Source organism: Liolophura sinensis, chromosome 8 (genome assembly GCF_032854445.1).
Source record: "Liolophura sinensis isolate JHLJ2023 chromosome 8, CUHK_Ljap_v2, whole genome shotgun sequence".
In the NCBI taxonomy this organism is placed as follows: domain Eukaryota; kingdom Metazoa; phylum Mollusca; class Polyplacophora; order Chitonida; family Chitonidae; genus Liolophura; species Liolophura sinensis.
Genome location: NC_088302.1, coordinates 38,178,925 through 38,195,649, shown reverse-complemented (window position 1 = coordinate 38,195,649; position 16,725 = coordinate 38,178,925). Strand labels below are relative to the sequence as shown.

At 38.4% G+C, this 16,725-nt stretch overlaps 1 protein-coding gene across 2 annotated transcripts; it reads left to right on the top strand.

Moving 5' to 3' along the window:
• The first annotated feature begins 4,576 nt into the window (after nt 1-4,576).
• Nucleotides 4,577-13,467, top strand: LOC135472895 (uncharacterized). Of its 2 annotated transcripts, XR_010444564.1 has the most exons (5): nt 4,577-4,729; nt 5,988-6,062; nt 8,258-8,930; nt 10,182-10,310; nt 10,883-13,467. XR_010444564.1 is itself a non-coding variant. In XM_064752617.1 (3 exons), the coding sequence occupies exons 1-3, from the start codon at nt 8,535-8,537 to the stop codon at nt 10,973-10,975; spliced, it is 618 nt and encodes a 205-aa protein (XP_064608687.1). In that variant the 5' UTR covers nt 8,342-8,534; the 3' UTR covers nt 10,976-13,467. The 2 variants fall into 2 exon arrangements, 1 of the variants encoding a protein (XP_064608687.1); XM_064752617.1 differs by lacking the exons at nt 4,577-4,729; nt 5,988-6,062 and having other exon boundaries at nt 8,342-8,930.
• The last annotated feature ends 3,258 nt before the right edge of the window (nt 13,468-16,725 follow it).

Sequence of the window (16,725 nt, the reverse complement as noted above, 5' to 3'; positions counted from 1 at the left end):
GTGAGTACCGCGGCTTGGTATTTCTGATTTCCGGTGCAATTTTCATTGCCTAGAGTTAGGTTTTAAACCATTAATCCTACACGAAAGGATTGTAGCTTGTCTCAATACAATGGTGTATGCTTTATATCTTGAATAAGTATTGAGTATTAGAGAAACATGGCATTATCAGATGGTTCCAATAATATCCATTGCTTAATCCGAAAACAGATATAAAAAAAAAAACACGGGTTCAGGAATGGTTAAAAAAATTGTATAACTTGTGGTCAGGGTCATTGGAAGATCCTTTGCATGGTTGAAAATCAAGCTTAAATCTTAATACTTGTCTTAAGGTAATGTAAGTTTAATGGCTCTTTATTCTTGACATGTTAATATTGTGGATGCTTGCATGGGTTAAGTACGATGGTATCAACGGTGAAAATTCTCCCAGTGGCCTTCTCAAAGCGATTCTTTGAAGAATCTGTTAGGGTTTTAAACAAGGTTTGATTCCTTAAGAATGTAACTGTGCATATATACCCCCTTGTTTAAGGTGATTAGCCCGATGACAGATTGGTTCGGTGTCAGTAAATATGCTGACGTTGCTAGGTTGAAGTGCCTCTCATTATGTTAACGAGGCTTTAACTGTGCGCCGCTAAAGCTGTAACGGCTTTTAGCATTGAGGCTGTCCCAAAATACTTTTACAGGCTGAATCAGTCAGCAAGGTTAGCTCCATTACACAAAATCACTCTTTAGGTTTCGTTACTCTCAAAACGATTTCGAAATACGGCTGGAATTTTAAACTCAGAGTTTAACACTAAGATCGTTGACGATGTTGAGAGACATCTATCTTTCTATTTGACCAGAATACGGCAATTTATTGTCCAGGGCTCAATTTCATTGAAGTATTCATGCCTACTTTGAGGATCAATATAGATAGCATTGATGCCAGATCTTAGTCAGCATGTCAGGGTGCCTGCAGATCTTATGGTAGGCCCATATGGATCATGTCGTGTGTAGCCCATAGACTGGGCCAATATAGGCAATGATCCTGTTGATCTCAGATCTTACAATCAACATGTCACAGTGCCTGCAGATCTTATGGTAAGCCCATGTGGATCATGTCGTGTGTAGCCCATAAACTGGGCCAATATAGGCAATGATCCTGTTGATCTCAGATCTTACAATCAGTATGTCACGGTGCCTGCAGATCTTATGGTAGGCCCATATGGATCATGTCGTGTGTAGCCCATAGACTGGGTCAATATAGGCAATGATCCTGTTGATGTGTGTTGTCTAGAGACTGCATGGGTTAATAAGGGCAATGATCCTATTGATCTCAGATCTTACAGTCACCATGTAGTGGTGCCCGCAGATCTTATGGTACATGGACCATGTCGTGTGTCGTTGAGAGACTGGTTCAATACAGGCAATGATCCTATTTACCTCACCCGCTACGGCATAACGGCTAGAGCGCCCACCTCGACGTACGAAGACTTGAGATCAAACAGGGACCAGGTCATACCAAAGACTTCAAAAATGGTACTTATTGCTGCTTCGCTCGGCTCTCGGCACTGAGAGGTTAGTCCAGGTTTGATCCCGGGTCTCCTGATCTCGTATTTCTAAGCATTAGGCCAGAGAAGCGGTCTTAAAAAATAAATATCGCAGTGTCAAACTAGCCCTTTATCAATTATCAGATATATGTAAATCATCAAATAATTTGGAAATGTTTGATATTAATACGGTATAAATGGTATCAATAAAGTCCAATGGAAATATTCCTGTTCAATAAATTCCTTGAAATGTAGAATATCATTATCAGTATATTTTTCGATGTCACTGTTTCATCTTTTACTTCGCTGCATGCTTCTGTTGTTAGTTTCAGAATATCTTCAGTCCATAAAAAAAAAATGAAATAATCGTGCTTTATTAGATGAAAGCATCAAATGTATATTTCACTGAACCAAATTAACAGAATTGCATTGAAACTTTTGGTTGATCTCTATAAACATATGCTCAATCAATTATCATCTATTAAATTTTGTATTTTCTTGTTAAGCTTTTCACACTTGCGAGTGCAGTGTATATAGTATGGTTTTGAATCTGGGTCCGTGACTATAAAATTATATGTAAACATTGCCTGAGATCTTCCGTGCGCCAGAAGAAATTCTTCTGTCGGCTATGAGGACGTATATTTAACGATAACCCGGATTTGCAAGTTTAAATAAATTACCGGTAGTTAAACATTGTTATTGAAGACTGGGGATACGGCAGAATTGGAGGCGGAGGGTAGGGCAGGGGGGTGAGGGACGGGGGGGGAGGGGGGGATCACACGTGCATGGGATCCTCTGAGGGCAGTGTGCCAGAAAAGCAAACCCACATTCATATATATAGGTGTATAGGTTCATCCCTAGGTTTACATTCAGGACACTCACCAGAGCCGACGTGTTGAAGAGCACGCAGGATTTTGTCACTGTACATAGTGAACTTGATACACTAGCCTCATACTAGCATAACTTAGCATAAACACAATAACAATGTTCAGTAGTTTGTGTTGTGCAGAAATACTTTATAGCAACCAGCCAGTATAAATTATATAACTACACAGCATCTGGAGGACTTTGGTGAAATTGGGAGCAACCCAAATATATATCTGTGTGCGTAGATTGTATAAGCATGAATGTCAATGTAGAGCATTCATACTGGCCTGAATGAACGATTAGACCTATGAATTACGCAGTATTGGCAATATTTCTGTCATATCGTGGCCAGGCATTAGCCTGAGTACTATGACATAAAGTAATTTACGTATGTTTAACCATGATAATTGATTAGAAATTAATCCATTGCAGTCCATATATCACCCGATGTCTTTCCGTACAGTGTTGCCTGTATAATTTATACGTATTATATGTACATCTATTTACACTCAAATATATTAATAATTACTAATCATTCAGCTGACTCTGCTTTGATAGGACAATCTTATATTAGCATCACAAATCACATCCGTTGTAAACCATGACTGGCCTGACATTACTGTATTTGTACTGAACACAAGTCTATAGTTTTTCTGATACTGGGGCATACAGTCAACATATAGGTTGTCATACATGCCAAGCGCCGAAAGCTAAACCTTGTGGTCCTTGTATATCAACAGCCATGCCAGTCTTGAAAGAACGTCGTCGACATACAATATTGCTTTAAATTAAACCAATTTCACGTTTGATTTAGAAATCAAATAAGTCATTAAAGTTTGTAGAATGTCTAATAAAGGGGAGGGAGACTGGTTAATATATGTGACATTTGACGGTCATTGTGTGTTATATATAGTACCGGTACTGAACAGGACATGTCTGCTAATACTTTAAGCTTATGTACACAGAAGTAGACAGATCGCGATTGTGACTTATACATACATATATGTGGAGTTACAGTTATCTAATGTCAACCGAAGATTGGGCTGACAACACAGTAAGCTTGTATAACCGAGAAGTTTATGAGGGATAGATAATTTACTGTTTGTTTTATTGACCTTACCTACGTAACAGACCCTTTTACTCGCGTGACTAGGTTAATCTGTATGAACTTTCATGCTTACACTCTAAAAAATATATTAAAAATATACTCTGAAAATATGTTAAATTTAACATAATATTCTGGTTTTTGGATGATGGTGTAATTTAGATTATATTACTGTAACAAGATGCATGTGTTGTGTTATTGACAACACAATACCCCAGATACGACCATAGTACTCTGTTAGAATAACGAAAGTGTGCCTATTTTGATTGAATAACAAAACAAATCTGTGTCATATCTAACATGATAGTTAGCAACAATGATACAATATCTTCTGTCATCATTAGGAAAACGTAGTATTGTCAGATTAGTTTTTAGAGTTTTCATTCGTGCACCTTACCACATGTCAGTCAGATACATACATGTAGGAATAAGTAGAAGGGCAGAGTTCAAATCCCGAGTTGGGATATGCCTAGAACTTTAAAACATGTCAACATCAAGTCTCGGTACCCTCTCTCTCCTGATGCTTAGCATAAGCTAGTATAAATTATATTTAGGCCTAGAACAGCGATATCACTCAATCCTAAAAACAGATTTGCACATAGGAACATTTTGAAGACGATATACATCCGTAGTCCTATTTTCCCGGTCTATAAGGTCAGTAAAAGTGAACATTGTAAATTAATCCAACAAATGAAATATTCAGATGGCTAATACAGAAAATCATATTTCTGCACGAGATGGGGAGTGACGAGGAGAGGGTATGCAATAAACTAGGAAGTACCAAATATTGGCAATTTTAACGAAACGACCATAGAACTTACCATAACAATAACTAAGCATAATTTCAATTAAAATTGATTTTCGCCTTTATTTTTGAGTTAACCACCATCCGACATCGACATGAATCTTTCTTTATGCTAAGGCTAACGTGTACAAGGTGGAGCAGGGGAGGTAATCCGTGATGGACGGTCGAGTGTGTACAGGTGGACAAGGGCGTTGAAGGGGAGGTAATCCTCTATCGCCGTGCGACGTCCGCATGCGTATATGTGGCAAGTGTCAGGTAATATCCGGTAAACAATCAGTCCACATGTGGTTAAAAAACTGATCATGACAACTAAGTACAATGTCCGTGTATCACGACGAAATCGAAATTGAAGACTTTGAATACGACGAAGAAACTGAAACATACCACTATCCGTGCCCATGTGGTGATAGGTTTGAGATAACCAAGGTAAATACCAAGAAGTGTAGTCGTCGTACGGAAACTGGTGCCTTTGTAATGTATTCATGACATACAATATGAGACTACCGGGGGGCCTCCGTGGCTCAGTTGGTTAGCGCGCTAGCGCAGCGTAATGACCCAGGAGTCTCTCACCAATGCGGTCGCTGTGAGTTCAAGTCCAGCTTATGCTGGCTTTCTCTCCGGCCGTATGTGGGAAGGTCTCTCAGCTACCTGCGGATGGTCATGGGTTTCCCCCGGGTTGTGCCCGGTTTCCACCCACCATAATGCTGGCCGCCGTCGTATGAGTGAAATATTCTTGAGTACGGCGTAAAACACCAATCAAAAAAAAAAAAAAAAAATGACACTACCGGTATTGAACTTGACACAGTGTCAAGTCATTTTTTTACGGCCCCTTCATACTTTTCGTCTTCGTATATTGGCCTTTGGTAGCAGCTTCTGTGCGCTGAACATGTGTCAAAATTTAGTTTAGTTGTTGGATTTCCTCTCCTATGGTTCAAGTAGAAATACAGCTCTATTTGCAAGCATTGACTTTCCCTGCACTCCTCCTTTCTCAGTGTGCTGTGAATGTAATCAACATACTGTTTTTGTCTGCTGCATGATGTGGTTGTCCGTAATCCCTGTCCAATTCTGCGTCCAGTGTGTGTCAGTTTAGTGATATGCCTCACCTTACAAACATGCACAAGACCAAAACTTCTCTGTGTGTACACATGTACATGGCTAGCACCAGTCATCATCCATGTTTGACATGTCACAGATGTTCCACGGATGTTTGCTCTTCAATACTGACAGGCATACGACCGCGCCTTTGGCTTTTTCGGTGTAACCTTCAACATGGGGTTATGTGAGAAGTTCTGAGTGTTGCAGAGTGATTATACAAAAATTTCAAACATGGCGCCTAAATGAAAGATGATGCTCATATGTAATGTACATGGAGAAGTTTTAATGCAGTGCTCATTTGCAAGGTGAAATCAGCATCACCTGTCATTCATGCACCATGTTTGAAATTTCTATACAATCGCAGAGGGTAAGTCAGTACTTGCATATATGGCATATATGTATCTACATAAACATAGTGCTGTAGAGCTACCTCTTATACTAATGTGCCCTCAAGAGAGCTACAGAGTGAAAACTAACATAACTGGGTGGATAACTATTGCTGTACATGTACAGGGATACAAAGGGGGTAAAATGCCGTACATGTTTTTTTTTTCTGTACCAGAATTACCCTTATTGTGTCATTTTTCAGGAGGAGTTAGAAAGTGGTGAAGATGTAGCAAAGTGCCCGAGCTGCTCCCTTCTCATCAAGGTTATTTATGATCCGGTGAGTTGAGGATGTGGATCCGTTACCACTCACTCATAACTACCTGTCTCTTAACGTTGAAGCGAACACACTGGCGCTGGTTTTTCGATGTTTTTAGCATATTTACTTGATTTTTCACTTTTTTGCTGAACAGATGTTAAGTTTCAGGAATAAAGAGAAGGGGATGGCATAAAAATGCACCATAAAGTAAAGTACCATTTGTTTCATAGGCCTATATAGAAACATCAGGTGTATGTATAGTACTGGTCTGCAGGTATTCTGTCATAGCCGTGAACAGCGTGAACGTAAAATAATATAGAACTTTTGAAATTAAATTAAATACCGTAAGGTAAGACAATCTTGAGCTGATATACAAGGCTAGCACCAGAATCAGTTTGTTCATTTTTTCAGTCTAAACCTTCAACATACACAGGCAAAGACACTGCCTACTGTTCACGTGCCACAATCCTATACACGAAAGGTCTGTACATGATGGTATAGTTACGAATTAATAATTGCTATGCAATTCAATGCTGTGTATTGTGTTTGCATAATATTTTGCAGTAGTTTTTAAAATTTTATAATGCTGGTCAAATGTTAGAAACAAATTCTCCCAAGAAATACTGAATCAAATAAGTCAAATAAATCAACCATGTTACATTTCTGAAAGTAATGTGTTTAAACCTACAATTTATTGTAAAATATACATGTTGCCTAATACTGTGTAATATCCTTGACACAAACAGGCCTGGGAGCGATCAAAAATTTGCTGTGGCGTAAATAGCACCAAAGACAGCAAAATGCCAGCGGCGGTGTGCTCGCTCTAATGTTAAGGGATCATATGCTGAGCTGGTTTGTTTATATGCCTTTTCGAAAGCAAGGCTGTGTATCTAGGTAGACAAGCATGTGCTTAGCAGTTGTCCTCAAGATCGCGAGAGAGCTTATTCATAGTTTCGTGCAACTGAGTTCCTCGAAAGGACCAGGAGGTGATAAATAACATGGAGCTAAATGGCGAAATGCTGATTTTTCCCAAAGTTTAAAGCACCATGCACATTCTGATTTTTTTTTCAGAAAGAATTTCTTACCTAAAAGTTATTTTTCATCATTTATGCTAAAATCTTGTTGAAGGCCTATCACTCATTGGTTAAATTCACATTGTTTTCACCTCCAGTACTTCAGACACATGACTTAAGAGTGTACTGATGATTGGCTCAGAGCAGCTATGACATCACTGCAAAACTATGAATCGTAATAGAAACAGTTTTCCTTTGACTTTTGACCCGAAAATGAAAACATTAGGCGACCTTTTGTAGTCCTATGCAATATTTATGACTTCATGTTTTGTAGTGCTGACTTGAAATTTAGCTCTACTCTTGTACCAAATTTTATGTTGGTGTGGGCAGTATCCTGGGCACCTGCTGTTGTTGTTGAGAGGTGGGTATTTTCCATCCACCCATTAAAACATGGAGGGGCCTCTGTGACCAAGGGGGTTAGCATGCCAGCGTGGCGAAATGACCCAGGAGCCTCTCGTCAATGTGGTCGCTCTGACTTTAAGTCCATCTTCAATTTCAGGGCTTCATGTGATTTTATCAGTCTGCACAAAATAATGCCATCAGTACATGCTTGAATAAACACATTGCACACATGTGAAAAGGTTGAAGAGTTGGCATAAAACACCAGTCAAAGAAATAAACACACAGATATATGACTCTGTGTCAAGCCAGAACAACAAAACATGTAGTCATATTTTAAGGACTACAGTGTAGGTGAGATGAGAGTTGTGAATGTTTTGAATTACAGTTATTTTGTGTTCATTACAGAGCTTTTAAAAGATTGGTTATCGGAATCCTTTTTCTTAAATATTTTCAGCTGTGGAAAAAGTCTTACTTTCAGGAAGAGCATATTTAGGGGTCGTCCTAAGCACAAACACATAATTACATTGTTACTTTCTTGTAATTAGCATATTTACATGTATATTTATATACTAGCTTAACCCAGTGAAATTCATTGAAATATGATGTTTTTCATGACAGCTTCAAGTATGTTCTTTTAGGCCAAAGGTTCAAGTTGAAGTGTCTCAAAGTGGATCAAATCTATTGTTATTTAATACATGTATTTGTTGATACTTTCTTCCCGATTTATCTTTTTCTTTATTTCACAGAAATATCAGTTAAAACATCTTGTTATGTGAGTGTTTGTTTGTTCTGTTACTGCAGGAAGACTTCATGGTTGGAGAAGAGGTAGCAGACACCTGTAAAACAGAATTACAACTCGCTTAAGTGATCCCGCAGGTCACAGAGTTTTGTCTCTGTTTTGGTCCTCTTGCAGCACCTTCATGTAACCAAGGCAACAATTTTTCAGTTTTGTTTATTGTGCTTTGCTAAGCCAGGAGATTAGTTGATTCATATATACTGACCAGAAGTGATGTCCAGTTGGTAAACATGCAATAGGCTGAAGCAGTGTACAGATTCTGTTGTGAGTTGTGACGGTGAAATGGAGTCTGCAGGTACAAGAGGATTAGAAAACAGGGAGAGTGAGCAGAGACCTGAACAATCTCAGCCATTTTCCTCAGCCCCTGATTTGTATCATTTAAATCTTCATCAGGATATGGTAGAGAAACCCGGGGAGCAAATCTCCATATTCATGGAGACTGCACAGTCACAACCATGTAGTGGAGAGCGAGATTTTCACCACCATGGCATGAAAAGTAAAAAGTCTGACAATACAGAGTCTCCCAGGAAACGCCAGAGATCTAAACCTTCTCAAGATGGATGTCAAACAGACAGCTACCGAGTCAAATCAGACAGTTCTAGTCCGGGAAGATCTGGAAAACAAGCCTCAAAGAAAAGTTATCAGGAAGGAAAATCAGGATCTGGTCGTTTAGGGGAGGTAACTCAGAGAATTAGTTTTCTGTTGTTCTTTACATTTATCTTCAATTCTCGCAGTATTTTTTTTTTCTTCTTATTTTTGAAGCTTTATTCTTTTAATCAAAAGTTTGATGGAAATGCTGTATTTCACCAAAAATGCATTTTAGAGACAAATAAAGGCCAAAAAATGAGACTTTATTTCTGTAACATACATTTTTCCAATAGGTTATCATCCTGCTTTTTAAACAAACTTCAAAACACCTAACTCATAAGGTTAATGGACCTCACAAAACTTGGTGTGCACTACATTAATTGGTGATTGAAGTTTGGAATTGAGTCAAAGTTATGTAGAACAGGCCTGGAGTATAGCACTCAGTAATGCTTGGTTTTCTATATGTTATAGACTTGCTGCACAGTTTCATACATCAAAGTATATAGTTATGTGGCTGTCTTTTATTACCAGTAGAAATAAACAGAATATATTTTTGTATTTGCTTCACTTATATCATTTTCTCATAAATGTTTTGAGGCAAGTTTTGGGGATCACCATATGGCTAAAAACATATTGTAAAATACATGAGAGTATGGTCAGACAGTAGCTCAGTTTGAGACTGATCTGGCTTATGCTTACATTTACCAGTTACTGGAGGCTGATGTCACGATGTTCTTGATGGGATAGAGGTTAGCTGACATCGCTACTTGTGGACAGTGAACAGCTTCCGAGGCCTAATTGATAGGGCATCTGCCTTGAAGTTGGGAAACCTGGGATCAAACCAGGGTTGGGTCATACAAAAGAATTTAAAAATGGTACTTGTTGCTGCCCTGCTTGGCTCTAGGCACTGAGGGGTTAGGGTGCAGAAACCAGAAACTGGTTGGCCCGGTGTCTGTATAATGTGACTGGGTGTGGTGTCATGTCTGGTGTCTTCAGCAAGATACTGTACTTCTGTCGTTGCAGCACTTTAATGTCATGAACTCACCCTGCCACAAGAAGACACAGTTTATGTAAACACACCCTCCTCGTCGTCATATAACTGCAACAATTGTTAAACATGACATAAAACCCCAAGCATACATACTGTACATACATGAAGACATACTTGCAGACAGTAGTGTTTTTTCTGACACCATTATGCATCATAATTGAAATAATCTGCAGCATGACATTAAAAACTATTGGGTTTAAGAGTACAAATGCTGAATTGCTGTATTACTAGATGACAATACATTTTTTCTATATAGCACATAATGTAGTAAATGTGTGTTGATGTTACAGGGTTCTAGGTCAGACAGTGCAGCAATGGGCCTCTTGTCATCCCCCACCCCCTCCCATGGGTCACACGAAGGCAGCGACATTAGCTTCAAGTCCAGCCTTCTGGACGAGGTACTAACAGAGAAGAAACTGGTGAGTTGTCACTGCCTTTACTTAACATCTGAAGAGATTTGTGTTATTTACACACACATTAACAATACCAATTTATACACATTATATGAGTTCAGATCTTTGTAAGGAAATCATTTCCTTGCATATCATCTCAGTTTGGTCTGTTATCTTTTGAAAATTTTGAGGAAAAATGAAGTGTATTAAACAGCTGGACTGGGTAAAATTTTAATGTTTTTTGCAGTTAGAGAAGGTGGTTCAGGCCACTATACCTTGAGGTTTGTGTTTGAGTTCAGTACTGTCTGAATGAACTGAATTGTGTATAGTCTTTGCTGAAAGAGCACTACTCCATTTCTTTACGACTTGTGTTTTCTAGATTAGTAACTGTGTCTTTTACCAATATGATAATGAATCACATTCATTAATACATATGATTTTCTCAATATATTAATGATGAATATAGTTATTTGTTTGTTGTTCTGGTGTTTTTGTGACAGGTCCTGTTGAAATCTCAAGATGTGAAGGCATTATTACAACATTCTTAACATTAACGATGAATATAGTTAATTGCTTGTTGTTCTGGTGTTTTGTGACAGGCCCTGTTGAAATCTCCGGGCGTGAAAGCATTTTTACAACAGCAGCAAGCTCAAGCCTCAGCCAACAAGATGTCCAGTTCCAAGATGTGTTAGACGGAACGAGTGTTAACCTTCAGCATCTGTGATATTCTCATGCACTGAACATACAATATATATGTGCTTTCATAACCAAATGCTACATCCTATTTTTGTTGACTACTGTTGTGACTAGCCGGTACGTAATCCACAGATTTTGAGAAAGGACCTGTAGCCTTACAATTGGGAACATGTTTAAATGCATAACCACATTGTTGGGAAAAAGGCTTTCATAACCTTTCACATACTGTAACTTACCGTTACTCACCTTTTCACATGTTTGCATGGTGTTTATTCAAGCATATTCTGACGGAATTATTCTGTGTTTACATAAAATTATTAACTTTTTGTGAAGCCCTGAAACTGAGCAATTCAACCAATGTAGTTTTTGTCTCCAAAATCGAATAAAAAAATGTGCATAAATTGCACTGAAAGGGGCTCTTCTGTGTGTGGGAAAACCTTGAGGAATTAGGGTATACACATTATACCTTACCCCCAGTGCTGGAACAATAAAAGAGAGGTGTGCAGATCTGAAAAGTATATATTTATCCCCACTTGGAACATTTGTGGCTGCAATTTGGGAAACAAACCATTGGGAACGGGTCTAAATATCAACCCCAGCAGTGTAGGTAAATTGTACCACCCTTGCTAAATGTGAAGCCTATAATGTGCATATTTTCTCACTCTGATTGGTCCGGCTGAGAGCAAGATGATACTTTATAACCACAGCAAGCAGTTTTATACATGGCATTGTCTGTCAGTCTTCAAAATTCTTATTATCCTATCTTCTGTCATTGCCAGTAGGTTAATTTTTTTTAACATCTTTTAACACAGGCCTGAATGCAAAGTGACATTAAGTTGTTGTGGAATTACTGAACTATTGTGAACATTTGCAGGTTCATTTGAACACTTGCACCACCATGTACTTGGACAGACAAACAAGCCATGTGACGGAGTTTGTTATTACACAGACTTTTCTCAGCTATAGTGTAATAATGTCTCAATACAGGTTACCTTTGTATTGAAATTGAATATCGTAAGTAAATAGGCTACTTGACTACCTTTTTGTTTAATAGGGTTACATGCCAACCTGACCATGGGACACATATTGAAATTTTTAGGATTATAAGGGATTAACTCAGTTTTCCTGTGGGACACCTATTTAGATGGTTCAGATTATTATTTTAATCTTTTATGTAGTTTTGTGGGAAAGACGAAGCCTAGACCATTCAGCTGATTAATTTAAATTTGGCAGATGTGGACATTGAGTTCATAGATCTCCTTTTTTTTTTTCATTCTTACAGTATGTTCTTCTGTCAGGCTAACAGCTTTAGTTGTTTTTGTATGCATTTACTATGGCTTTCTCTTTAATTCTAAAACACAAGAGGTTCATTTATCAATGTATTCACAAGATTGTTAAAAAAAACAGCCTGTCCATTTGAAAAATATCTTCTTACTGTAAATCTGGAAGCACCAAAGGATATTGTATTATTGTGTAATTTACAGCATTTTATTTTGAAAGCATTCCACTTTCACCTCATAAATTACAGTACATAAATCTATTAGTGCTCTGGGATTACTTAAAAGAGAAGAAAACTATAGGCTGAAAAGACCAGCTTTTTTTCTATCTGGCGGTGCCTGCTGCATAATTTTGTGACTTTTCCTCGCGATACACGTAAAACCAGAAAACGGCAAAGCTTGCACAAATTGCTGAATCCATGGCATCCTCAATTTTTAACACCCTGTAATTTATGCTGGGGGTGTGTTGCCTCTCAGCCAATGCGAGTCCTTAATACTGCCGGCTTGTTCGTGTAAACTCGGAACCAATGTCCAACATTCCTGCTTCCCGATCGTCAAGCGGAAAACGAACCGACTGTGCACAACCTTCTGGGAAGAAGAGTTCTACCGGAAATGTATGAACTGCACTTCGGCGATTTCCGCTAGCATTTCTCGTCCTAACATAGAAGACTTCAGGACTAGTTCATAGTCAAAATGGAGTCGCCCACAGCGGATTTTGGCGCTGACTTTTTTAATTTGTCTCCTTGAGGCACATATTAGAAGTTTTTTATGGCATGCACCTGCAAGGAAATACATACTCTTTTTCAGTGGTATTTGATTGATATTTAAATTTTCTTCTCCTTTAAGGCTCATTCTCCTGTGGGGCCTAGGTTTATATCATGTGACTGAGCACGTTGTGATGTGCTCAAGTGTCGTGTATTTCTCAGAGTAGTTCCCCTTTGCCTGATGCAAGTGTTCCCCAAGTGAACCATTTCATGCATACAGATATATACAGATATTATAACCGATATTGCATACAAATTTCTCTGAGAGTAGTTCCCCTTTGCCTTATGGAACTCATTCACAGGGGACACTGTTTCATGCATACACATATAAAACATTGCCTTTTTCATCACTACTATTGGTACCGGGGTATCTCACATTTTTAACCTCTAGCATTTATTTCCCTTGTGATCATACATTAAACATGAAGATATGTAACAGAATAGGCCAATATGTAACTGGTGTGTGTGTGTGGTGGTGGTTGGGGGGGGTATAAGAGGGGTGCAATATGATGCCCTTCAATGATCTCCGTTATTGCTAAGGCCAAACAAAGTGATGCGTGTCATACCACTATGTTCGCAAATTTCAGTTCAGGTAGTTAGGAAAGTGTCATAATTTTTGACATTGTTTAACATGTGCCACATCTTATAAATGGTTAGACATATTGTCATCAGCATTTTTCTGCGTGGTGTGAAAAGTCACAAAGTGTACCTGTCAGTGAAACAGTAGGCCAAACAAGCAGTGTTCATTTGGGGTATTGAGTAATATTCAACAATTATTACAATTGCACTGTTTAATAGGTAACATCAAATACTACAAAGCAGTAAATTGTGGGTTAAAAATAATAATACAAAAAAAAAAAAAAGACATGAAAGCATGCAAAAACAGTGGTCGTCATATTTTTATACCGCTGACGTTCTGTATGTATGTATGTGGTTTATACGATAGCAGTCAGGTTTATGTGTAGATGGCACTGGGCAAGGTGTGCATGAAAACACCTGGCACTTGAGAGGCATCTGACAAACCGACTAAAACTTGCAAATGATTTACTGATATAGGTACAGTACATATGCCTACAGTATCTATCTTACCAGTATGTGCACTGTAAATGACCTATAATTTGGCCCAGTAAAGTGCATTTTTAGATGCATATTAATTTCATAAAGTTACTGTTGGTGCTGAAACGTATCTTCCTCGAGTAGCATACCACCCTACCTTCTACAAACCTTAAAACACCTATCTAAGATCAACAAAACTCTGAGTACGGCAAAATGCACAAGTTAGTCATGGGCAAAATGTTAGGTCATTTATGGGTACTGTATTTATCCAGACCAGATTATGTGTTAGGACAGCTGTACTCACATTAATGTTAACTAGCATATGTACATTTACATGTAATAATTTGTAGACGCTGGTCGTCATCTGCCAGTCTTAACATCTCAGGTATGCTGTTCACTTTTATGCTTGACAGCAGTAGAATTTATGTGTTTTATCACTATTTAACAATTGTGTAACCCCATGTCCTGCAGTATCGTGTTTTTATCACTTTTTAGAACACTGTAAGTAAATATTTTGTTTAACATTCTTAATTCATGGATATTTGAGGTGTACAAGTAGTCTATGCACTGTTCATATTTACAGGTTTTGATTTGGAGATTTGGCTGGCCCCAATGAGTATGCAATGCTTTTGTACCCATGCCAGAACAAAGTTAAAACTGCTTTTGAGTCCTTTTCGTATGTCAAGCTGCTGTTGAGCCCTCTTCGTATGTCAAGCTGCTGTTGAGCCCTCTTCGTATGTCAAGCTGCTGTTGAGCCCTCTTCGTATGTCAAGCTGCTAGGAGTCCACTTCGTATGTCAAGCTGCTTTTGAGCCCTCTTTGTATGTCAAGCTGCTAGGAGTCCTTTTCGTATGTCAAGCTGCTAGGAGTCCTTTTCGTATGTCAAGCTGCTAGGAGTCTTCTTCGTATGTCAAGCTGCTAGGAGTCCTTTTCATATGTCAAGCTGCTAGGAGTCCTTTTCGTATGTCAAGCTGCTGTTGAGCCCTCTTCGTATTGTCAAGCTACTTTTGAGTCCTCTTCTTATGTCAAGCTGCTTTTGAGTACTGCTATGTACAATGCATAACCGCTTTTTTCAGCATCAATTTTAGGAAACCTAAATTTGTACCCTTCTTTTTTCTCAAGAATAAAATTTGGTTGTGTATGTTTGATGAGAATTTCCTCTTGATCAGTCTGTTTCAGCATTCTCGCCATAGCTGACTGGCTCATGATCGGGTTTGTAATCTGGCCGTCACATCAAGATTTCCATAAACCAGGGCTCATATTTATTAAGCAACTTAAGAATTTAACTCATAAGGTACAAGTGCTTAAAGTCAAACTCATAACAGAAAAAGAGCACACATTGTTATGGGTACATTGGTCTTTATTGAAGAAACAGTTTACATAGATCAACACACTTTAATGATGGCTGCGCTTGAATACTTTGACTTAGTCTTGAAACTTGTCATGAAAGTTTTTGAGTTTGTTTTGCCATGCATAGCACGTCTTTACCTTCAGCTTTCTCCAGAAACATTTCATGTTGGTCAAAAAAAGGTAGACTTACCAATTTACTGAACTATAAAAATTTTGTGAAACTGGGCCCTTACTACCATGGTTAAAGTGAAACTTATGTCATTGATGTTGATAGAGCAATATTTAATGGAAATTTGTTCACTAATGCAATGGCAGTTCGGTTCATGGGCGAACGGAGCCAGTGCTGGGAGTAAACCATCAACCTTTGGCTGATGCCTGACAAACCTGGCTTATAACTAGCTAGAGATCCGATCCTCGCGGGTCAGAGGCTAGGTGGCTATAGTAAGAACACTTCAGTTGAAAGGGCCAACAAGTACAGCCTGAAGATTACACTCAAGTCTGTCAAATACATGACCAGGCACAGCAAAGCAGTTGCATTGACACAGCTCAGCTATGAGAATTTGCCATGCAGAATTAAGGATTAACACATGGTTTGCTCTTTCCTTCGATTTCAATTGAATGTTGCAAACCTCATGGAATAAAAAAACCGATCTTGTTCAAGAACTAATGAATAAGCACTTCTATGCACAAACTGTTCAAGTTCACGACAACATAATATATGTGATATTTAGTCCTACTTTTGCTTCGATATCATTTCTTGGGTATACTACATTTTACTGCAGAATATCACTTTTGGCGTAAATCCAAGTCTTGGGTTAAGTATGGTACAAAACACACATGGTATGCACCACAACAACCCTCCTGACAAGAAGCCCTAACCAACCTTGAAGGAATACAGAATCGATGCTGATTGGTTGACAGTTGGTCAGGCTTGAATACATTTGAAATACCTAAAATACAGTTTTCGTTAGACATCACTTGAACTTGCCTATCTCTCACACCAGCCAATCAGAAATGATTCTGTAAGTCTTTAACATAGTTGATCAAAGCATGCAACCTATTGGTCAAGGCCTTCTGAGATTTTACAGGAAAGTGGTAACTGAAAAGTAGAGACCTATCCTTTCCCTACCAAGAGTAACACTAGGAATAAATAATTTGATATTCAAGAATTTTTCACTTCTTCAATGGCCATCAATTGTATGGAGGTAACTGGAATGCCTGAAGTAACCATCAACCTTTGGCAAGATGCTCACAACTTTCCCATGTATAGATTTGAACATCATATCAGTGAAACAAGTGG

Coding starts and splice junctions, on each gene's coding strand:
- LOC135472895 (XM_064752617.1), top strand. CDS start 8,535: ATGGAGTCTGCAGGTACAAGAGGATTAGAAAACAGGGAGAGTGAGCAG. Junction 8,931..10,181: donor GATCTGGTCGTTTAGGGGAG/GTAACTCAGAGA, acceptor TTGATGTTACAG/GGTTCTAGGTCAGACAGTGC. Junction 10,311..10,882: donor TACTAACAGAGAAGAAACTG/GTGAGTTGTCAC, acceptor GTTTTGTGACAG/GCCCTGTTGAAATCTCCGGG.